This window comes from Hemitrygon akajei, chromosome 4, assembly GCF_048418815.1.
Source record: "Hemitrygon akajei chromosome 4, sHemAka1.3, whole genome shotgun sequence".
NCBI classification, from domain to species: Eukaryota; Metazoa; Chordata; class Chondrichthyes; order Myliobatiformes; family Dasyatidae; genus Hemitrygon; species Hemitrygon akajei.
This window is the reverse complement of record NC_133127.1, coordinates 55,775,907-55,800,937: the sequence shown is the minus strand read 5'-3', so window position 1 is coordinate 55,800,937 and position 25,031 is coordinate 55,775,907. Positions and strand designations below refer to the sequence as shown.

The window sequence follows — 25,031 nt, the reverse complement described above, 5'->3', positions numbered from 1 at the left end:
TGGGAAGTTAGAGGATTGGGAAGCTTTTAAAAACCAACAGAAGGCAACAAAATAAACAATAATGAGAGGAAAGATGAAATATAAAAAGTTAGCTTGCCACAATAAAAAAGAGGATACCAAAAGAATAGAAGGGAGGCAAGAGTGAACATTGATCAGCTGGAAAATAATGCTGGAGAGGCAGTAATGTGGCAGTGAAAGAAATGGTGGATGAACTGACTAGGTATTTTGCAGCAGTCTTCACTGTGGAAGATACCAGCAGTATACCAGAAATCCAAGTGTCAGGGGGCAGAAATGATTACTACTAAGGAAAAGATGCTTGAGAAGCTAAAAGGTCTGAAGGTAGATAAGTCATTTGAACCATATGGACTACACCCCAATGTTCTGAAGGAGGTAGCTGAAGATATTGTGGAGGCATTAGTAGTGATGCTTCAAGAATCACTAGAGTTAGGAATGGTTCCAGAGGACAGGAAAATTGTAAGGGTCAATGATTATTTAAGAAGTGATGGAGGCATAAGACAGGAAATTAAAGGCCAGTTAGCCCGACCATTATTAAGGATGGGATTTTGAGGCACTAGAGGTGCATTATAAAATAGGCTGAAGTCAACATAATTTAACGTATAAGGAGCATTTGATGGCTCTGGGCCAGTACTCACTGCAGTTTAGAAGAACGAAGGGGAACCTCATTGAGACATACCAAATATTGAAAGGCCTAGATAGAGTGGACATGTTTCTAATAGCGGGAGAGTCTAGGTGCAGAGGGCACAGCCTGAGAAGATGGAAAGACGTTATGACTAGTAACTCAGAACAGAGATGAGAAGGAATCTCGAGGCAAAGAGTAGTGAATCTGTAGAATTCGTTGCTGCAGACAGCTGTGTTTGCCAAGTTTGCATATATTTAAAGCAAAAATTGAGAAGTTCTTGAATAGCAAGGGTCTCAAACATTACAGGGAGAAGGCAGAATAATGGGGTTATGAGGGAAAATAAATCAGTCACAATCAATTAACAGAGCATCCTTGATGGGGCAAATGGCTTAATTCTGCTCCCGTGTCTTATGGTCTTATAACAAGCAATAGCTGGAAGGCCAAGTGGTGCGTAGAGATTGGATTTTCCAGACCATGTAGATATTAGTGTAGGCAATTACATGTTTTTTCTTTCATTGTTAAAGTTCTGTCCATTTAGAATATTCATTTAGAAAAAAATTATGACTATTATAATTCAATGAATTGTTACTAGACAAAATCATAACTATTTAATTACAAGTAAATTATATCTATTAATTGTATCTATGGTTGCGTGAACTCATCCTTTTCTCCTTGGAGTGACGGAGAATGAGAGGTGACGTGATAGAGGTGTATAAGATGATGAGAGGCATTGATTGTGTGGATAGAAGCTTTTTCCCAGGGCTGAAATGGCTAGCACTCAAGGGCACTGTTTTAAGGTGCTTGGAATTAGGTACAGAGGAGATGTCAGGTGTAAGTTTTTTATGCAGAGAGTGGTGAGTGCGTGGAATGGGCTGCCGGTGATAGTGGTGGAAGCAGTTACGATAGGGTCTTTTAAGAGATTCCTGGATAGGTACATGGAGCTCAGAAAAATAGAGGGCTATCAGTAACCCTAGGTAATTTCTAAGGTAAGGATATGTTTGGCATAGCTTTGTGGGCTGAAGGCCCTGTATTGTTCTGTAGGCTTTCTACGTTTCTAAGTTTTTATTTTCAGTGATGTTATCAACCCTGTCATTGTCTATAGAATTGAAATTAGTTCCATTATTGTCATTGAGATGTGTATTACCAATTTTCTGATTAAAATAATAATTATTGGCATAACAGGGAAATGGACAGTCTTGCAGTGATGTACGTGGGTTGAATGATGGTAGTTTGAAAATCTATCATCAGCAAATTCCATGGATTGTTGGATAAAACGTTAGAGTGAGAATTATCTGGGACTTGAAGCTGCTCTGACAGAGTAGAATAATTTTCACTGATCCCTTACGTTGCTAACTCTTTAAGATCCAATATTGATAACAAAATGGAACAAGAGTGTATTGACATTTTGGGTAGTTTTCTTATTTGATACAACTGGTAAAAATATTGGAAAGTGTATTTTTATGCAAACAATTATTGCAGGATCCAATGTTTTTGAGATCATGTATTGCAAAAATAGTGCTGAACTGACTGTAGTGGACTTCGTGTTATTTCCATCTGGGACTGGAAGTTCACTTTTGGGGATAAGCAGATAGGAAATGTTTGCTTTAACAGAAGTTGAAAGCCTGCAACCAGTTCAAGGGGAAGATATAATTCAAATAAGTGGATCCTTACATAAAATATCTTTGCTGGCAATTTATTGATCAATCTCATCAATGCCTGCATGGGTAATTTGTTTTAATGCTTTGCCCAGCATTGCCTGATTATAATCCATTGCATTCTACCTGCGGATAGATATTGGAAGAAGGACCTTTTCTTTTAATGGACCAGATTGATACAGACTTCTTTTAGATGTGGAAGACGTGCAAAATAGGAAGTAGGCACTGGTTAATGTTTTTGTCCTGTTGTTGAGCTGACAGTCTTTCAGGTTACTCATGTATTGTCAAACCCAACAGGATTTAATTATATTGAAACCAGCTACAGTGTACCCCTGGGCTATAGCAATCTGATTAATGAAAATTCACCCTTCATGAAATGGATAAATCATTGCCAAAAAATATGAGATACAGAATAATTTGCTCTTACAGAATTTAGGTGAGAAAAAAAATCCAAATACTGTATACATGAAATACATAAGAAAAATTGCAAATTTTGTCAATTTTTGTCAAGTGTTTACGTTATAGAAAAATGTGATATGATTTTTTTTCTCAGAGCACGACTCCCTTGTAACTTGGTAATATATTGTACTTGAGTAATAGTCATCAATATGCTTCATCCAATTGTTAATTCATCAGTGTGGCTTTCAGTAACCTTTTATCTTCCAGACCTGCTCAATTGGTTCATCTCCAAGATATGATGGGATGACCAAGCTATTTGGGTCCTCAGAATACCTCCACAAACAAAACTTAAACAAGTGACTGTTGATGAGAAGAGTATGAATGTGGTAAGAATGTTTAAAAACACTTCTAGATTTAAAAAAGTTTTATTGCTTGCTTCCATTAAACTCAATCAAAGGCACTGATCCTTTCAAGTGGACTATAGCAGACAGCCTCAGCTACACTCACTGACCACTTTATTAGGTTCCTCATGTACCTAATAAAATGGCTGCTGAGTGTATGTCTGTGGTCTTCTGTTGCTGTAGCCCATTCATGGTTCAATATGTTGTGCGTTCAGAGATGCTCTTGTGCACACCTCTGTTGCAACACATGGTTATTTGAGTTACTGTCATCTTCCTTTCAGTTTGAACCGGTTTGGCAATTCTCCTCTGATCTCTCTCATTAACAAGGCATTTTTGCCCACAGAACTGCCTCACACTGGATGTTTTTTGTTTTGCACCCTTCTTTTTAAACTCTAGTCTGCTGTACATGAACATCCCAGGGGATTATAGGCTAGTGAGTCTTACTTCAGTGATTGGTAAGTTGATGGAGAAGATCCTGAGAGGCAGGATTTAGGAACATTTGGAGAGGTGTAATATGATTAGGAATAGTGTCAAGGGCAGGTATAAGCCTGATTGAATTTTTTCAGGATGTGACTAGCCACATTGTTGAAGGAAGAGCAGTAGATGTAGTGTATATGGATTTCAGCAAGACATTTGTTAAGGTACCCCATGGAAGGTTATTGAGAAAGTAAGGAGGCATAGGATCCAAGGAGACATTGTTTTGTGGATCCAGAACTGGCTTGCCCACAGAAGGGAAAGAGTGGTTGTAGACAGGTCATATCCTGCATGGTGGTTGGTCACCAGTGGAGTGCTCAGGGATCTGTTCTGGGACCCTTACTCTTCATGATTTTTATAAATGACCTGGATGAGGAAGTGGAGGGATGGGTTGGTAAGGTTGCTGATGACACAAAGGTTGGAGATGTTGTGGATAGTGTGGAAGGCTGTTAGAGGTTACAGCGGGACATTGATAGGATGCAAAACTGGGCTGAGAAGTGGCAGATGGAGTTTAACCTAGATAAGTGTGAAGAGGTTCATTTTGGTAGGTCAAATGTGATGGCAGAATATAGTATTAATGGTAAGACTCTTGGCAGTATGGAGGATCAGAGGGATCTTGGAGTCCAAGTCCATAGGACGCTCAAAGCAGCTGCGCAGTTTGACGCTGTGGTTAAGAAGGCATATAGTGTATTGGCCTTCATCAATCGTGGAATTGAATTTAGGAGCTGAGAGGTAATGTTGCAGCTATATAAGACCCTGGTCAGACCCCACTTGGAGTACTGTGCTCAGCTCTGGTTGCCTCACTACAGGAAGGACGTGGAAGCCATAGAAAGGGTGCAAAGGAGATTTACAAGGATGTTGCCTGGATTGGGGAGCTTTGCTTATGAAAACAGGTTGAGTGAACTTGGCCTTTTCTCCTTGGAGTGATGGAGGATGAGAGGTGACCTGATAGAGGTGTATAAGATGATGGGAGGCATTGATCGTGTGGATAGTCAGAGGCTTTTTCCCAGGGCTAAAATGGTTGCCACAAGAGGACACAGGTTTAAGGTGCTGGGGAGTAGGTGCAGAGGAGATGTCAGGGGTTAAGTTTTTTACGCAGAGAGTGGTGAGTGCGTGGAATGGGCTGCTGGCAATGGTGGTAGAGGTGGATACGATAGGGTCTTTTAGGAGACTTTTGGATAGGTACATGGAGCTTAGAGATACTCAAAGCACCAAAAATCATTCCACAGTCAAAGGCATTTCTATCACATTTATTGCCCATTCTGATGTTTGATCTGAACAACACCTGAATCTCTTGACTGTGCCTACATGCTTTTATACATTGAGTTGCTGCCAAATGATTGGCTGATTAGATATTTGTATCAACAAGCAGGTGTACAGGTGCACCTAATAAAGTAGCTACTGATTGTATATTGTATATTTAGCACCAATGCCAGTGGATGAATACTTAAAATGCCATGATTTTGTAAGACTTTATCTCACATACACAAAACTATTTGACTATTCCTGATCAGGCCTTGACTATCCAAGTGATGGTCAATCTTGCCTCCCATAATTCTGTCCAGTAACTTCCCTGCAATTGAAATTAGGTTCGCAAGCCTTGTAGCTTCCTGGCCCATCCTTCCCACCCTTCTTGAACAATGGAACAAAATTAGTCACCCTTCAAATTTCTTTAACTTTTTCAGTGGCTAATGACATAGCAGATGTCTCTGTAAGGTCACCTGTGATTTCTTCTTTGGCCTTCCATATAGTTGGTGAGGCCCTGGGGTTTTAATCACTTTAATGCACTTTGAGGCTGCAATACCTCCTTCCTCATAATATGTATGTGATCCAAATCCTCACTGTTTAATACTCTTATTTTCTTTAGCATCCATGATATTCTGCTGAGTAAACACAGAGGAGAAATAGACATTAAAAATTTCAATCATCGCTTGCAGCTTCACACAAAGGCAGCCTTGTTGGATTATCTTTAACCCTGCATGCAAAATCCATCTCATCTACTCTTTTTGCCTTCCTGATTTCCCTCTTGAGCCTGATCTTAAGCTTGTTATAAGGAATTCATTTGTACTTAGCTGCCTAAAGGTGATGTATGCTTCCTTCTTTTTCCTGACCAGAACCTCAATATCTTCCATCAGCCAGAGTTCCTTGAGCTTGGTATGTCCACCCTTTACCCTAACAGGAACAATGCTGACCCTGGACTCTTGATATAACCTTTAACAAATCTCCCATTTTGCTAATGATCCCTTTGCTGTTGAATAGGGTCACCCAATTGACCCCAGCTCCTGCCTGAGGTCCTCAAAATGGGCCCAAATCAAGTTCAGTGCTTTAACTCATTAAGCTATTCTATCTATTTCCATAATAATTTTAAAACTATTAGAATTGTGGTCACTGGCCCCAATGTGCTCCTCGACTTCTATTACTTAGCCTGTCTCATTCACTAAGAAGAGGTCCAGTATGGCTTATTACTGGGTAGGTCCCTCTACATATAGAGTGAGGAAATTTTTTTTGGACATACCACACAAATTCTGCCCCATCCAGGCTGTTTGCACTCAGGGTGGCCCACTCAAAAATCAGGAAATTGTAATAGCCTACTAGTTTACCCTGCTGTTTTTACAGCTACATGCAATTTATTGACACATCCCTTCTCAAGTTCCTGTTGAATATTGGGGGGTCTATAATATAACCCCTTCTCATTTCTAAGTTTTATCTAAATGACCTTGTTAAATAATTCCTCAAGCCTATAGTATTACAGGAAAGCTACTAGCATGGACAGAAGATTGGTTGACTGACAGGAGTCAAAGAATTGGAATAAAGGGGTTCTTTTCTGGTTGGCTGCTAGTGACTAGTAGTTTTCTGTAGGGGTTGGTGTGGGAACCACTTCTTTTCATATTATATGCCAATCATTTGAAATTGAGGAATTTCTGGCCATGTTTATTGACAATACAAAGATAGGTGGATGGGCAGGTAATGTTGAGGAAGCAAAGAGTCTGCAGAAGGACTTTAGTCAGATTAAGAGAATGGACAATAAAGTGGCCAATGGGAAGTGCATCATCTACACTTTAATAAGAGGAATAAAGGCATGATGTTCAGTCATTAAGAGGAGTCCGACTCTTCGTGACCTCATGGACCATAGGGTTTTCATGGCAAGATAACAAGTAGATTGCCAGGCCTTTCTTCCACGCAGATACTGCTGCTGCCCAGGTTGGGACCTGGCCAGATTTGAACTCAGTTCAGTGCAGATGCCACTACACCACCAGTTGGCATAGTGGGGTGCAAATTCATAAATCAGAGGTGCAAAGGGACTTGGGAGTCCTCCAGCAGCATTCCTTTAAGGTTAACTTGCAGGTTCAGGCTGTAGTAATCAGAATCAGTACAGGTTTAATATCATATGCAAATGTGAAATTTGTTAACTTTACAGCAGCAGAAGCAGAAATACATGATAAATAAATATAAAGAAAAAAACTGAAATACACTAAATGTATATATGTCATTTAAATAGGTTAAAACATGTAGTGCAAAAAATAACAGAAATAAAATAAATAGTGAGGTAATGTTCATGGGTTTAATATCCATTTAGAAATCAGGTGGGAGAGAGGAAGAAGCTGTTCCTGAATTGCTGATAGTGTGTCTTCAGGCTTGTGTACCTCCGTCTCGACAGTAACAGTGTGAAGAGGGCATGTCCTGGGCAGTGGCGGTCCTTAATGATGGGCACTGCCTTCCTAAAGCACCATTCCTTGTAGATGTCTTGGATACTACAGAGGCTTGTACCCATAATGGAGCTGATTAATTTTACAGTTTCTGCAACTTACTTTGATCTTGTGCTGTCACCCCACCCCTCCCATACCAGATCGTGATGCAGCCAGTCAGAGTGTCTCCACAGTACATTTGTGTTGAGTGTTTTATTTGACAAACCAAATCTCCTCAAAGCTCCTAATGAAATATCGTCACTGTCTTGCCTTCTTTATAGCTTCATCAATATGTTGCATCCAGGTTAGATCCTCAGAGATATTGACACCCGGGACCTTGTAATTGCTCACTCTCCCCACTTCTGATCACTCCATGAGGATTAATTTGTGTTCCTTTGTCTTACTCTTTCTGAAGTCCACAATCAGCTCTTTGGCAGTGTTTGCATGTACTTCAAGAGGACTAGAATATAAAAGCAATGGTGCAATGCTGAGACTTTAAAAGGCAATGGTCAGACCACACTTGGAGAACTGTGAGCAGTTTTGAGACCCTTATCTAAGAAAGGAGCTGGCACTGAAGAGGGTCTGGAGGAGGTTCACCGTATGACTCTGGCAATGAAAGTGTTAACATACGAGAAACATTTGATGGCTCTGGGACTGTACTTGTTGGCATTTAGAAGAATGAGGGAGGATCTCATTCAAACCTATCAAATATTGAAAGGCCCATATCAGAGGGTCCCAACCTTTTCTATGTCATGGCCCAATACCATTAAGCAAAAGGTCCATGGACCCCAGGCTGGGAACCCCTGGCCTAGATAGAGTAGCCATGGAGCCATATTTCCAGCATCTGCAGATTGACTCGTGTAGCCATGGAGAGGATGTTTCCTGTCATGGTGAAGTCCATCACCACTGGGCAAACCTACAGAATAGAAGGATTCCCTTTTGAACAGAGATAATGAGGAATTTCTTGAGCCAGAGGGTGGTGAATCTCTGGATTGCATTACCACAGAGGACTGTGGAGGCCAAGTCATTGAGAATATTTAAAGTGAAAGTGATGGGTTCGTGATTAGTAAGGGCATCAAAGGTTATGGGAGAAGGCAGGAGAATGGGGTTGAAAAGCATAATAAATCAGCTATGATTGAATGATGGAGCATACTTGATGGGCTGAATAGCCTAGTTCTGGTCCTATGCTTTGTAGTCTTATTTTACACATAAAATAGAATTTAAATTAGTGGCATTTCTAGTCATAGAAGAAATATTTGAGAGCTGAAGTTATGGAGGTATAATACCACAAGAGATGTGCGAGTTTGATCTGGCATGTCTTAAGTGGGAAGGCCTTCATGCAGATAAGTCATTCCAAACAAGTATGGCAAAAGAAACCTTGACTAATGTGTCCAAAGCTAATGGTCTTCCACAGACCCGGAAAGAAATGATGTGCGCAAGCATATTTACAAAGGGGTGGGAGGGGACTAGATTAGTGTTGGATGAATGTCGGGCTGGGGCTGATCAGTGGCTAACTCTGAATCTTCTGCCTGTGTCCAAAGGCGTATGTTGATAACATCACCATACCCATGGTGAAAAGGTGGTAGCTATTGTGAGACCTCAGTATTAAATCAAAGCTACAGACAAAACAAGGGTAGATAGTAGTTGATGTCCTTGACAGTTTGATAACATTATTGCACAGCGTGCTTCCCAAAAACATTGTGTGGTATTACATTAGAACCTTCAAACAATGGTGAGGGATTCCCACAGATCAGCACTGGCTGTAGTTCCTATTAAAGTAACATGAAGTACCAGGCAAGCAGAGTATTGGTATCAAAATTAACAATAACCACACCTGTCTTTGTATGTGAGATGTAACTGACTAGGTACATAACTTGGTAGGTAAAAAAGAGTGGAGAGTATAAATTACCTTAGTATACGATCCAGGTAGTAAAACAGTCATTGATTTGTTTCTTGCTCTGCTACTACACTTCTACTTTGTACCATCATTCCTCGCATTGTTTAGTCTCTCCTGTATTCTACCCAATTGCAGACTTGCCTCTTCTACTTTCCCTTTTATTGGCATTTAAATATCTATTTATCCCAAACTTCTCCCAGTTTTTTTTGAAAATCGTTAACATGAAACAATAACCCTGGCAACTGCTGATGGTGTCTGTCCAGCTACATATTTCCAGCATTTTCCACTTTAATTCCAATTCTGCAGCATTTTGTAGTATGTTGGTTTGGTAACACATTTATGAAGCTCTGTGTATTTTGCACAGATTTATAGTGTGGTCGAACTTTAAAATCCATGTTACAATTTATCTGCCTCAATTCAAAGCTTTGCTCAGAGTAATAGTCAATATATGGGAAATGTGTGGTGGGAACTATTAGCATATATAAAATACGATTAATTGAAAAATATTGACAAATAAATCATGTTTACCTTTCTTTTCAAATGTTTGCAGATATGAAGATTAAGGAATGCAGGCTTTGACTGGAAGGTCTAAACATGCACTACTGTTTGTCAAAGGAACTTCTTTAGGAAATTGATGAGTTGCTGCAGTCTCTGAGTACAGACATGGAGTCTCTGCTGAATGAAAAATTTTCTCCACTCCTAATTAGGTGCTAAATCCCAACTAAAGCTGCAGCCTTGAATTAATCTTTGCCTTTAATTTGTTGCCAGGTATTTAATTCTCATACTACCTCTCCACCTTATTCCAATTTTGTATTCCTTGCCAAAATTCCAGACTGTTGAACTGGTCTTTTGTGTCAAATGTCCTGGTGCACTTTTCATTTTTTTTTAACAATAAAGAAACAGTTAATAGCTAACTAAACATGAAATAAAATGGAACCAATCTAAATTTTAAATAGTGTTTAAAAAAGTGTTGTGGTGCCATTGTTCTGCTTCTGAAAACAGACAAAGAACAGCACATTTATTTTAGAAATAAAAATGTTCAGCATATAATGTTGCCTATTCAATCATTGTAAAACAAATAAGTTTTAAACTTGTTGTATAGGTGTATGCATATTATATTCAATGTAGTTTAGTTGATGATCAGTACCTTGGACAAAAAAATAACAGAAGCCCCCTCCTATTAAATTTAATTTACGCAATCCATTTAATAGTGGAAATACATCTTCTGTTATTATGGGACTGTTGTGGTTTGAAACCTGTACATATGCTGGCTCAGCTTACTGGGTGGCATTTAAAAATACAATTACTTTTGGAGTACAGATTTCAGTCAACAAATTTGTTTAACATTTCACTTCCTTTGAAGTGTATCTCAGGACTGTTTGGGGGCAAAAGTGCTTTCTTGTCATTTGTTCTATATTTGTATATTATGTGTACAGTTTAAAACTGCTTGTTTGCACTTTTCATTGTCTATTGCACCTGAATAAGAAATGTACCTTCAAATTTATATTTTACAAAATGGAACACACTAATAGATCAGTTTAAAAAAGTAAAACTGCTGTTCTTAAATTAGCGCTTACAAGTAAATCCCTTCTAATACATAGGCACTAGTCTGAAAGGATAATTCATTGATTGCTGCTAGATTGAATAACCATTGTATTTGACAATAGAACAAAGTAATAGTAATAACAGCTCTTTCCATGATGACATAGAAATACTCTTGAATAATTCTTTAGGATTCTCTGACAGTCCATTGAACAATTAGACATTGGAAATTTTTGATGCTAAAATTCTCCCCAAACACCTTAGGCTCATATGATTGGATGTGAGAACTTTATTGAAAGGTTAATATGTAATAGTTTATGCCTTACTTTGTCACAAGATACATGTTTCAAATTGAACCTTTATAATTGAAACATGATTAATTATCAGTTATATTCTGTACCATTTTAATGAGGTAGCAGAAACTTTAAACCTTCACTTACTGGTAAAAAATGTGGTAAGTTTAGCCAGTGTTTTTTTATTCTTGCATGAGACAAACTTGTTCTGCTGAAGTGAGGAAATGGAAAAAATGACTCTTTTTCCTCAAACCCCTTGTAATATTTGTTAATATGAAACTGCAGTGCATGAATTGTTGATATTGTATGGTGGCCTTGTGAAAACAGCAAATCTAAACTTTAATCTGCTTACATAAAACCAGCAGATGTGAATCAATCTTCACGTCGATACTTTTTTATAAACTGGTGTGAGAAAGAAGTGTATGTACAGTAAATATGTGCACCACAGAGCAGGCTTTCATTTGTTTTTACATACTGTATATAAACACACATGCCTAGAGATTCACCCTTGCTCAGTTGCACTTAATATTTTCTATTGTAGCATGAGCATTTTGGAATCTTCCTCTGAAATTTATGGTTTCATTGCAACTAAATTTCAGAAGCTGAATATTACTGCTGATGATACAATATAGTGCATTTGGTCCCCTGACCGGGATTGGATTTCTAGCCAACATTGTGTCTTGCACATTGTGAATCCTTCAGTGCCTTACGAAGGCAAGCAGGAATCAAACATCCATACTGGATTTCATTAAAAGCCAAAAAGGTTTGATTTTTGTCTCTCCAAGCCGAACTCTTTACTAAGATTGTGTTATGGTTTCTATACTGTATATGACTTGGATGAGATTATTTTCCTTTAGTGCATAAGGTCCTTGTAAAAATGAATAAAGTTTAGATATGCGTTTTGTTAAATATAGAAGCATATGGAAATGTCCTCAGATTTCTAATGTATATATTGTGGAATACATGTAGTGTAGTCCCTAATGTTTCTTAAATGGATGTACATCACTCGTTTATAAAATGTTATTAAATAGCACTAAAATTACATAAAATCCTGTTGATTTACATGTTAATAAAATTGTAAGGTTATTTTTATAAGCTGGTAACATGTAAATGATTTTTACGCATTTGTATATTGTATAATGTATGCATTTTGTATTAAAATTAAATTAGGAAGTTACTTGGATTTCATGGGCTTATTTCCTTTCAATTTTGGATGTGGGTATTAGTTGTCCCTGGTGTTCTGTTCAAAGAGCAGCAAAAGTTGATATAGACATTTTATTATCATTATGAACATACACAAGGCAATAAATCCTCAATAAGAAGCAACTCAAAATCTACTTGCACAGTTTTAATTGAGTTGTTACATGATGCAATCCAGAACACGTAATTTGGCGATAAATCTTCAGTGTCACAAGCTACAATGCCACTTTCTGCAAAAGACATTGAAGGGGTTTGATGGGACATGGGATAAATTAACTTGTAACTAAAATGGAGTGAATGTACTAAATTCTAATATTAATTATTTTGAAACAATCATTTGGGATCAGGTAGCAAAGTGACTAGAAAATAGAAAATGATAGGAATTTAGTGGGAAGTGGACACATTTCAGAAGTTGAAGGTTTGGTGTCAAGATTTTCAGATGGTACAAAACTAGAGGCATAGCTAACAATACTCTACCGAAATTCAGTTGTACCAAGTAGATAGATGTGGGACACTTTAGTGAATTCCAAGACGGTTAATTTTAGTTTGAGGAAAAATGAAGCTGAAAAATTAATGAAATGGTAAAAGATCAGAAAATATAGATATCTATATGAGTAAATATGCCAGCTGGTGGTGTAGTGGCATCTGCAGCAGACTACGAGGCAAATGGTCTTGAGTTCGAATCTGGTCAGCGACTTGCAAGATTTCCTTCTGTGCTGGGTTGAGCATTGAGCTAGCAACTTGGCCTCATTAACAAAAAACAATTAAAATGCCACCCGATATGAAAAGAAACAACAGTATGATTGAATCATGGCAGAGTGACAAGGCCATTAGTAGAACATAGAACAGTACTGTGCAGTACAGGCCCTTTGGCCCATGATATTTGCCAATTCTTTAACTTACTCTAAGATCAACCTAACCCTTCCCTGCTACATAGTCCTCCATTTTTCTTTCATCCATTTCATCTTTTAAATGTCCCTGATGTATTTACCTCTACCACCATCCCTGGCAGTGAGTTCCATGCACTTCTACTCTCTGTGTTAAAAAAAAACAAAGCTGCCTTTGATATCCCCTCTGTACTTTCCACCCAATCCTTGAATTAATTATTACTGTCCTGGGCAAACGTCTCTGGCAGTCCACTCAATCTATGCCTCTTATCATCTTGTACACTTCTATCAAATCATCTCTCATTCTCTTCCTCTCCAAAAGAGGAAACCTCAGATTGCTCAACCTATCCTTATAAGACATGCATTCTAATCCAGGCATCATCCTGGTAAATCTCTGTGCCCTCTCCAAAGCTTCCATTTCTTTCCTATAATGAGGCAACCAGGACCCAACATAATATTCCAAGTGTGGTCAAACAAAGTTCCCTAAAGTTGCTGTAGCCAGGGGTGATAATGGGGACAAGCTTCTTCCAACTATTAAATGCTTCCAAAGGCGTGCACCTCAAATAGCCTCTGACGACCAAGTCCAGCTCCTGGCCTTCACGTGTGGCTTAGCTACTAAACCCAGCAGAACCGTTTCTACTGACAGGAGAAAGGGCAAAAGCGGGTTACAGGTGCCTTAAAACCAGTTGCTTTGGCCAGATGGGGCTCATCAGCCGTGGTCGGAAGCTCATCTAGGAGAAGGAAAGCTCTGATTTCAAACCTCCGCTGCCTTGTGGCTATATACGTTCTTGGGGAAGGCTTCAGGAGTAAACCATGAGGGAAAAATCCAGAGCTGGAGTCACTAAGGCAGTCATACATTGAGTTCAATGTTGACTGGTGACTCCTTCAACGCTGTTGGCAGTAAACTGTTATCGGTCGCTGCCGTTCTTTTAGATTCACCAGATGCATGGAGAGGGGGAGCTTCCTACAAGGGCAATAGCTTGAGCTCCATACCGCACTGCCCAGGCTTGTGTATCTAGACAGCTCGGATTCAATTTCCATGGTCAACTCTGACTCACTCAGGCCAGAGTTTCATCGAGCTGCAACATTATCTTGTTCTCAATTCCCTGACTAATGAAGGGCAACACTCCATGTGCCTTCTTACTGATCTACTTGTACTGCAACTTTGGGGGTTTTTTATATGTGAACCCCAAGGTCTCTCTGTTCCTCCACACTGTTAAGAATCCTGCCATTAACTTGGTATTCTGCCTTCAAATTTGAACTTCCAAAGCATAATCACTTCTCACTTTGCTGGACTGAACACTATCTGCAACCCACCTCTGCATCCTATCAATGTCCCTTTGTAACCTGTGACAAGCTTCTACACTATCCACAACACCACCAACCTCCGTGTTGATTGCAGATTTACTAACCCACCCATCAACTTGCTCATGCAAGTCACTTATAAAAATCACAAAGAGGAGGGCTCCCAGAACAGATCCTTGTGGAATACCAATGGTTACTGACCTCCAGGCAGAATTTATTCCATCTACTATCACCCTCTGCCTTCTGTGGGCAAGCCAATTCTGAATCCATACAGGCAAGATCCCATGCCTCCTGACTTTCTGAATGACATGGGGAACCTTGTCAAATCCCTTAACAAAATCCATATACATCACATCCACTGCTCTGCCTTCATCTATATGCTTTGTCACTTCCTCAAAGTATTCAATCAGGCTTGTGAGGCAAGGCTGCCCCTCACAAAGCCATGTTGATTATCTCAAATGAGACTAAGTTGCTCCAAATGCACGCCAATCCTCTCTCCAAGAATCCTCTTCATAGTTTGGCCACCACTGACCTAAACACACACTGATCTATAATGCCCAGGATTATCCCTATCAAATTTCATGAACAAAGGAATAACTTTTACCACCTTCCAATCCTCTGGTACTACTTTTATGGCCAGTGAGGATGGAAAGATCATCACTAAAGGCACAGCAATATCTTTCCTATAGTAAGGTGGGATACATCCCACCCAGCCCTACCTATCCTCATGCTTTTCGAAAGTTCCAGCACATCCTCTGTCTTAACTTCAACATGTTCCAGTATATCAGCCTGTTCTATGCTGACCTCACATTTGTCAAGGACCCTCTCACTGCTGAATACTGAAGCAAATGTATTTACAGTATTAAGGACTGCCCTTATCTTCTCCAACTCCAGGCATGTTTCCTTTTACTCCTGATTAGTCTTACCCTCACTCTAATAATCCTCTTGTAATTTCTGTACATGTCTAACACCTTGGTGTTTGTTTTAATCCTACTCAACAAGTCCTTCTCTTGAACCCTTCTAGTTCTCCTAAGTCTATATTTTCTAGATATTTTGTAGCTCTCTAGAGCCCTGTCTGATCCTTGTGTCCCAAACCATAAATATGCTTTTATTTTCCTCTTGACCACATGTTCCATGTCTCTTGTCAACCATGGTTCCTTCACTTTACCATCCTTTCAGTGCCTCAGTGAGGCAAACTTATCCAGAACCTATGCAAGTGCTCTCTCAATAACATCCACATGTGTGTTGTGCATTTCCCTGAATACATCTGTTTCCAATTTATGCTCCCAAGTCTGTACCTAGCAGCATCATAAGTTGTTCTCCCCAATTAAATACTTTCCCCTACTGAATGTTCCTGTCCCTGTCCCTGTCCAAGGCTATGGGAAAGGTCAGGGTGATAGGGTCACTGTCTCCGAAATGTTCTCCCACTGAGAGATCTGTCAGCTGACCAGGTTCATTGCCAAGTTCCAGATTCAGTACGGCCTCTCCCCTGGTGCACCTGTCTACATATTGTGTCATGAAACATTCCTGATCACACCTAACGAATTCCACCTCATCTATACCTTCAATATTAGGGAAGTTGAAGTCACTCATGACAATGTCCCTGTTATTTTTGCATCTTTCCAAAATCTTCCTCCTGATCTGGACTTCAGTGTCTTTGATGCTAGTGAGGTATGCATAGAATACTAATTGTGCGATTGCTTCTTTTCTGTTTCTGACTCCCTCCCACACTAACTCAATAGATAATCATTCCAGGATGTTCTCCATTTCTACAGCTGTGATATTATTTCTGATTAGCACTGCCACTCTCCACCTCTTTTACACTACCACTCCCCACTTCTTAATGTCTTTGAAACGTATAAACCTTGGAACATCCAGCAGGCATTCCTACCCTTGTGACAGCCAAGTTTCTGTAATGGCCACAGCATTGTGGCTCCAGGTACTGACCCATGCTCTATATTCATTGTCCTTCTTCCTGATACTTCCTACAATAATATGAACAGATTTCAACCTATACAACCCAGTAACGCCCTTTCCATTGCCTATCATTTCCCACAGTCTCGCTACATGCTGTATCTACCTTTACATCACCTACCCCATCTATCACTTATCTATGACTTTGGTTCTCATCCACCTCCCAAACTAGTTTAAACTATCCTCAAACTTGCCCTAAGGCATATTGGTCCCCCTCAGGTTCAGGTGTTAGTAGCATTAACAACTGTGGTATATTTCAAGAGGACAGAATATAAAACTATTGAAGTTGTGTAATGTTTCCACTGGCAAAAAAAAACGATTAACAGAAGATGCAGATTTAAGATAATTAGCAATTGAATCAGAGGACAGAGGAGGGAAAAGTTACCATAAGTATGCATGGATTAGAAAGTAGCAAGTTTTACAGAAAGAAAAATATTTGTAAGTTGTTTATTTATTAAGATTTATTAGTCATATGTACATTGAAACCTCAGAAGATACATTGTTTGCATCAAATCAGATGAGTGAGTATTGAGCTGGAGACAGTCCACAAGTACTGCCACACTGTTGACACCAACATAACCTGCCCACATAGCATGCACATAGAAAACCTGTACGTGGGAGGGAACTGGAGTACCCGGAGGAAACGCATGTGGTGGTAGGGTGAATACAAAACTTCTTACAGATGGTGATGGGAATTGAACCCTGATTGGGTGATTGCTGGTGCTGTAAAGAAATTACATGAACTAGTACATCACCATGCATCCCCTTCATAGTTTTAAATGGCTAAAACAGGTGGTGACTCATATAGTTCTCCTCTGCCCTGTAGGATTTGTGCCTGCAGTGAACCATTACAAATGTACCATCGCACTTATGGGGGATAAATAACAAAAGAAAGTAAGCTCTGGGATCATTTGAATAACCCACAGTCACTGGAGCTGGTGTAGGATTCACACTCAGTTTTTAGAATGACAGAAATTGGGCATACAGTTAATAATAAAATAATAAGCTTGATGACGGTTGTAATCAAAACATATTGGAAGATGTGAGGAAATTTTATGAAGATGTGCAAGGGCATTATACTTTTTACAGTAGCGTTTCATGTCCTTAGGGCTTGAATCCTTAAATCTATCACCTTGGTTCTTCATCCGCAAGGGTATCCAGAAAGCAAGGCGGGGCAGAGGGAACTGTGTAAACTCCAGACAGAGTTGCAGCAACTCCTCCTTCTACAGTCAAAGGGGGTGGATATCAGGGAGGAACTGCGGAAGGTGAAGGGCTGGCAAGCCCAGCATTTTGCTGCCGACTCCTCCAAGATCATCTTCCGATCAAATGTCCGAACCGTGGAGCAGGACGAGACGTGCTCACAATTCTTCTTCCAAAAGGTGCACAGGGGGAGCTCTGTGATCCACAAGCTTAAGGAAGAGGACGGCTCAGTCGCGTCCTCGCAGACAGACATACTGAGGATCTGCAGGTCCTTCTATGCCGGTCTGTATGGAGAAAAGGCCACAGACTCCACAGCCTCCCGCAACTTCCTGTCGTCTATCACGCAGGTCTTAGACGACGGCAAGCAGGAGAGTCTGGAACAGCCACTGACCCTGGACGAGCTGACTGGCTCCATCCGTTCCTTTGAGTCGGGTAAGACTCCCGGAAGCGACGGCTTACCGGTCGAGTTGTATTCAGCTCTGGGGAACCGGATGGGCCCCGACCTGCTGGAAGTGTACAACGCTACGCTTCTGGCAGGCAGCATGTCCGAATCCATGAGGAAGGGCACCATCACCCTCATCTACAAGCAGAAGGGGGAGAGGGAAGACATTAGAAATTGAAACACCCCCAGAAATTGAAGAAATTGAAAAAAACTCCTGAATGTGGACTACAAGATCCTGTCCAGGGCTATCGCCAACAGGGTCAAGTCTGCACTGGAGCAGGTGATCCACCTGGACCAAACCTGTGCTGTACCGGGCAGGAAGATCTCAGACAGCCTCACGCTGCTGAGGGACACCATCGCCTACATGCAGGACAGGGGGGTGGACGCCTGCCTGGTCAGCTTGGACCAGGAGAAAGCCTTTGACAGGATATCGCACACGTACATGATGGATGTACTCTCCAAAATGGGATTTGGGGAGGGAATCCGGAATTGGATCAAACTGCTCTACACAGACATCTATAGCGCAGTCCAGGTCAACAGGTGGGAAACAGACAGCTTCCCCATCAGGTCTGGAGTCAGGCAGGGCTGCCCTCTCTCCCCTGTCTTGTTCGTGTGCTGCATAGAACCTTTTGCTGAAGCCATCAGGAGGGATGGGGGCATAAGAGGGGTGATGCTGCCAGGGAGTGGAGGAACCAAGTCAAAACCTCCCTGTACATGGACGACGTCACCGTCTTCTGCTCTGATCTGAGGTCGGTTCGCAGGCTGATCAGCATCTGCGAACAGTTCGAGCAGGCGTCGGGGGCCAGGGTCAACCGCACGAAGAGCGAAGCCATGCTCTTCAGCAACTGGCCCGACCGATCCAGCAGGTCTGATCACATGAAGGTGTTGGGGATCTGGTTCAGAGGGGCCGAGGCGTTAAACAGGAACTGGCAGGAGCGGACTGCCAAGGTCAAAAAGAAACTGGGGCTGTGGGGAGGGCGCTCCCTATCGATAGTGGGCAAGAACCTGGTCATCAGGTGTGAGGTGCTCTCAGGGCTGCTGTACTTGGCGCAGGTGTGGCCAGTCCCCCGCTCCTTCAGCTTGAAAATCACCTGAGCCGTCTTCAGATTCGTCTGGAGATCCAAGATGGAGCGGGCCAGATGGACCACCATGCACAAGTCCCTGGACAACGGGGGCAAAAACGTTCCCAATGTTGCCCTCACCCTGATGGCCAGCTTCGTGTGTGGCTGCATCAGGTTGTGTGTGGATCCCAGGTACGTGGGCACCAAGTACCACTATGTTCCCAGGTTCTACCTGTCGCCCTGGCTATGAAGGATGGGTCTGGCCCCTTTCCCGCGCAACACCCCTGTTAGCTGGTCGTTGCCGCCATACCTGTCCTTTGTGAGAAGTTCTTTCAGGTCAACGCCTTTGACCACAGGGCCATCAGGCAGTGGTCAGCACATAAGGTCCTGCAGGCACTGCAGGAGAAGGACGAGATGGACACAGTGGGCTGGTTCCCTGAGCAGACTGTCCAGTTCATCTGGCAAAATGCCTCATCGCCAGACCTCATCAACAGGCACAAGACCTCGCCTGGCTGGCTGTGAGAGGGGCCCTCCCAGTCCGATCTCTCCTGTACGTCCAGAATGTTGCCTCCACACCCCTCTGCCCACGGGAGGACTGCAGTGAGGAGGAGTCAGTGACCCACCTCTTTGCACACTGTGGGTTCGCGGAGGTGTGGAGGAGGATGGAAGGGACAGTGTTGAGGTTCATCCCCAGCAGCTGCATAACAGAGCAGCTGTGATCTACGGGCTGTTCCCAGGGACACACACCGAGACCAACATCCGGTGCTGCTGGCAGATCATCAACTTGGTGAAAGACGCTCTTTGGTCGGCCCGAAACTTGATGGTCTTCCAGCACATGGAGATGTCCGTGGGGGAATGCTGCCAACTGGCACATTCTCGGCTGCAGGAGTACATGCTGAGGGATGCACTCAAACTTGGTGCAGCCACCGCAAGGGCCCAGTGGGGAAGGACCACAGTCTAGGGTTCTTCTCGCGCGGGAGTTGAGGGGTGGGGGGGGGCCGGGTGTATACCCCTGAACAAGTGTATGTAAATATGAAGTAACACAGTGCCACCTGGGTGGCAAAAGTGTGGGAATGTAAAGACCGTAATGGAAACATTTGTAAAGGACTGGGAATCATTGAATGGTTTATTGTACATAATTTTATTTTTGAATAAAGTATATTTTGTTTAATAAAAAAAAAATAATTCTTGCCTTAAGGACTTTCTGGCTCATTATCAAATGACACTTTCTATCCTCTTTTAGTGCAAACATTTTCACGAGTTCAACCATTGCTTCCTGGACCTATTCTGGCACAATACACCTCCTTATTAAGAAGTGTTGGTTGATATTGAACAGCATTGGCAATCTTGAACAGATGCAACCCGCTTAAGAATTTGGGTTTCCTGATGATGTATAATCGTTACAATGAACATAGCCAATATTAACATACTGTAATGGTTATTGTATTTAGTATATTCATGATATTGGCAAATTCCGAGAGCTACAAAAAGGCCAATAATCTTGCATGTTTTCAGAACAATCTTAAAAAAACCCAGCATTTTGACTCCATCGTTGGCATTCTGCTAATCCCTTTGTTGCCTGTGAGCCTAGCAACAAAGACTATGTATGAATGGTAGCTATGTGGTGCATTTTGAAGTTTGAACGTCAAGACTAAATGCAGCTTCCTACACTATAAACTAGTAACCCTCCACGGCAGTAATTCCCCATTGAGACAGCAATGGGGCAGTAATTCCCCATTGAGGCAGCAATGCGTAGAAGCACTAGGTCATGCAGATGTCTTGGTGACATTTGCAAGTTTTATCTATAATTTACCTTCTATTTTGCCTTTCCGGTGAAGCAAGTACTTGATGATAAGCAGCAGCAGGAGTGTAATGAAGGCTCCAGTCACAAACAGGAGAAAATTTGCAGATGCTGGAAATCCAAACAACACGCACAAAAGGCTGGGGGAACTCAGCAGGTCAGGCAGCATCTATGGAAAGGAGTAGAATCGACATGTTAGGCTGAGAGTGAAGATGCTGTTTTGCCTACTGAGTTCCTCCAGCATTTTGTGTGTGTTGCGTGTAATGAGGGCTAGTGGAATGAGAACTGGGAATGATATCTAACTAGCAGGTCAAACCCTGTCCTGTTATCAAGTGCTGCCAATATTGCCTCCTCTTTCTGATCTTGCTCCATAATTTATTACACGTCTCTGCCAGTGAAGACAATGAACTTGGAGATCAAAACTGCTGTATACTACAGGATCTCTCCAGAACTTTACTTCCAAAAGCAGCAGTTTTCAAGGCTTTTTTATACTCATCATTCATAGGATGTGGTTTTGCTAAAAAGGGCAGCAGTAGGAAGGAATAGTGAATTACTGAACTGCTGCAGCCCTTAGGGTAATGGTGATAGGAGTACTGAGTACTGACATCTGGAATACTGAGAATTCTTTATCATGTCAGATTTTAAGAAATTGGCCATGTCCAGGCAAGTGACCTGCAGGAGAAATGGCAGGCATTTCAGCCCCAGAATTGTGATTTCCTGCAAGGAGGAATTTACAGGATTTGAGGGGTGCTACAAGAGATAACTTGGCGGAAGGAATCCCAAACAGGAGAAAATCTGCAGTTGCTGGAAATCCAAGCAACACACACAAACTGCTGGAGGAACTCAGCAGGGCAGGCAGCATCTATGGAAAAGAGTACAGTTGACGTTTCAGGCCGAGACCATTCAGCAGGGTTTTAATGTGACAGTAACCCGCCTTTGTCCCTTCTCCAGTCAGTAGAAATGGTTCTGTCAGGCTTAGTAGCTAAGCCACACATGAAAGCCAGGAGTTGGATTGGTTGTCTGAGACACACATCACTGGGAGTACTTGATAAGTAGTGGAAGCTTATCCCCACTACCTCCCCCCGGCTATGACAACCTTAATAAGCAAAACAGTATTCAGCAACAAAACACTTCTCCAGCTCATTTAACTTACAGCAGGGTCAGGACAATGAAAAAGAATTATCTTTGAAAATATGATGACTGACTAATGTTGTGGTAAAAATTAAAATAGTACATCCAATGACTGAGTGCCACAAATCTCTTCCCTTTGTTAGAAGCATCCAGCCTAGATGAGGTACCTGGCTGAGTACTAAAGACCTGTGCCAATCAACTGGCTGGAGTGATCACCAATATCTTTAACCTCTGGCTTTGGCAGTCTGAGATAGCCACCTGCTTCAAGCAGGCTTCAATTACACCAGTGCCCAAGAAGAACTTCATAATCTACCTCAATGATGATCATCCAGGAGCACTCACATGCACTGTGATGAAGTGCTTTGTGGAGCTGGTAATTCAAGTTCTGCCTGAGGAGCAACTTGGAGCTGCTCTAATTTGCCTACCAGGTCAAGAGCAGATGCCAATGCATTGGCTCTTCACTCAACCCTGGAACATCTGGACAGTGAAAATGCATAAACCAGGATGCTCTTTATTGAATACAGCTCAGAATTCAACACTATTATCTCCTCAAAACTAATCATTAAGTTTCAAGACCTTGGCCTCAATACCTCCTTGTGCAATTGCATTCTTGATTTCCTCACTTGCAGACCCCAGTTTTGATTGACAATAGCATCTCCTCCACGATCTCCATCAGCACAGGTGCACCACAAGGCTGTGAATTTAGCCCCCTGCTCTACTTGCTTTATACTTATGATTGTGAGGCTAAACACCGATTTGAAGCCATATTTAAGTTTGGCAACAACACCACTATCATTGGCCAAATCAAATGTGATGACAAATTAGCATATAGAAAGCAGAAAATCTGGCTGAATAGTGCCACAACAACAACCTCTGACTCAAGTCAGCAAGACCAAGAAGCTGATTATTGACCTCAAGAGGAGGAAACTGGAGATCCACGAGTTAGTCCTCATTGGGGGATGAGAGGTGGAGAGGGTCAAAAATTTTAAATTCCTTGGTGCTGTTATTTCAGATGATCTGTGCTGGGCCCAGCATATAAGTGCCAATATGAAGAAAGCACACATTGCCTCTACTTCCTTAGAAGTCTGTGAGGATTTGGTATGATACCTATAACTTTGACAAACTTCGATAGATGTGTGGTGGAGAGCATATTGACCGGTTGCATCATGGCCTGGTATGGAAACACCAATGGCCTTGAACTAGGGTTTGGCCCAGTCCATCATGGGTAAAGCCCTCTCCACAACTGAGCACATCTACATGGAGTGCTGTCGCAGGAAAGCAGTATACATCATTAGGGACCCCCACTACCCAGGACATACTCTCTTCTCACTGCTGCTATCAGTAAGAAGGTACAGGAGCCTCCGGACTTAAATGACTAGGCTCAACCATCAGGTTTTCGAACTAGAAGTGATAATTTCACTCAGCTTCACTTGCCTCATCACTGAACGGCTGCTACAACCTATGGACTCACTTTCTAGGACTCTTCATCTCATGTTCTCGATATTTATTGTTTATTTATTATTATTTTTATTTTTTCCTTTGTATTTGCACAGTTTGTTGTCTTTTGCACACTGGTTGTTTGACTGTCCTGTTGGTTGTGATCTTTCATTGAACCTATTATGTTTCTGTGTATGCCCACAAGAAAACGAATCTCAAGAGTTGTATATGGTGACATATATGTTTTTGGAGAATAAATTTACATTGAACTTTGTCTTCTCGTTATTTTGGTACCAGCACTGTCCTTCGGTTTTATTGATGGCTTGTAGGCCAGAAGTTAGAGTTGCTGTTCAGATATAAATCGATAACACGCACATGATGATTTCACAACGGCTATTTTACATGGGCCTAAATTTACTTCCAGTTCTCATAATATTTCGTAATGGGTTGTAACTACATCACTAACTTTCGTTCATATGTAAGTGTATACGAGGTTACCTTGGTAAGTTCTTCAGCCACAAGGCGAACGTTTTGAAAATGTTATCTAAGGTAGTCAATTGAACGTTGTCCTTTGCTTAACGAGGGCTTAGATGTGATTAGCCCAAGGAAAGCCCGTGTGCGCACACTCCGTTTGCAGACAGGTCAGGACGCGCGTCTGATACGACTATTTTCCAGCCAAAGCGTGACATCAGCCTGACGCCGCTGCCTGAATCCCCACCCCCACCGCCCGCCACCGCGGGGACGGTGCTGAAAGGATAGCTCACCGTGCGCTGAATGCTGATCATCCGGGGACGTTTTGATCGATCGTTTCGATGCTGCTGCTTTCAGCCAAACCACCCCTCGCCCTCCCAACTCCCACTCAGAATACATTCCAAAGCTCCTCCTCAGAGGGAGGAATGACCATAAAAAAAGAACCTGGCGAACCAACAGCGACACTTTCCTTTGCATTTATGCAGATCTATTACTTCCGTGTCAGAAGCTTTGGATGAAATCTGCTGTCACTAGAGGATTCAGACTTGCTAGATGCTGACTGGGTTCCATTTGGGTTCCTTTTTATTGCTGATGTAGGTGTGTGAGGGTGTGAAAGTGTGAGTGTTGCAGGGAGTTGGGTGAGAGAAATCGAGCCGATTCTCTCTTTCTCAGAGAGTGTGCGCACAGGATGGCTGATGGCAAGAGACACTGGAACAAGGAGGATGATCTCCCGGTGTACCTGGCGAGACCGGGTACCACGGCCCAAACACCCCGGCAGAAATACGGAGGCATGTTCTGCACCGTGGAAGGTGCATATGAGAGTAAGACAATAGATTTCGATGCCTACAGCGTTGGGCGACGGAGCTCCAAGGCATCCAGGAGCTCCAGCCGGCATGACATCCTGTCCCCGGAATCGGACGGAATGAGCGAAACTGCCAGCGACATCAGTGAGATCTCCGGCTCAGTCATCAGTTCTCCCAGCGAAAGGGAAGAGAGGGCCCCGCTGGAGATCAAAGCTGCGGCGGCCAAGGAGCTGCTCCAGGGCTGGGAACCAGGCAAGGTACACGCCGAACCTCCACCCTATCATCATCATCAACATCATTACCGTTAAACGACGCCAACATCACACACACGA

The 25,031-nt window shown here is 42.1% G+C and overlaps 2 protein-coding genes across 3 annotated transcripts in view; both read left to right on the top strand.

The window, feature by feature from the left end:
- Nucleotides 1–12,164, top strand: part of LOC140726362 (uncharacterized) — a 156,283-nt gene extending 144,119 nt beyond the window's left edge. For both annotated transcript variants that reach the window (XM_073042639.1, XM_073042637.1), the window contains 2 exons: nt 2,962–3,080; nt 9,703–12,164. In XM_073042639.1, coding sequence (XP_072898740.1) covers nt 2,962–3,054 — 93 coding nt within the window. In that variant the 3' untranslated portion in view covers nt 3,055–3,080; nt 9,703–12,164. The remainder of the gene's footprint in view (nt 1–2,961; nt 3,081–9,702) is intronic.
- A 12,183-nt stretch (nt 12,165–24,347) lies between these two features.
- The window catches only part of LOC140726367 (dihydropyrimidinase-related protein 1-like), a 64,149-nt gene continuing 63,465 nt past the window's right edge, over nt 24,348–25,031 (top strand). The window contains exon 1 of the mRNA XM_073042653.1: nt 24,348–24,956. Coding sequence (XP_072898754.1) covers nt 24,585–24,956 — 372 coding nt within the window. The 5' untranslated portion in view covers nt 24,348–24,584. The remainder of the gene's footprint in view (nt 24,957–25,031) is intronic.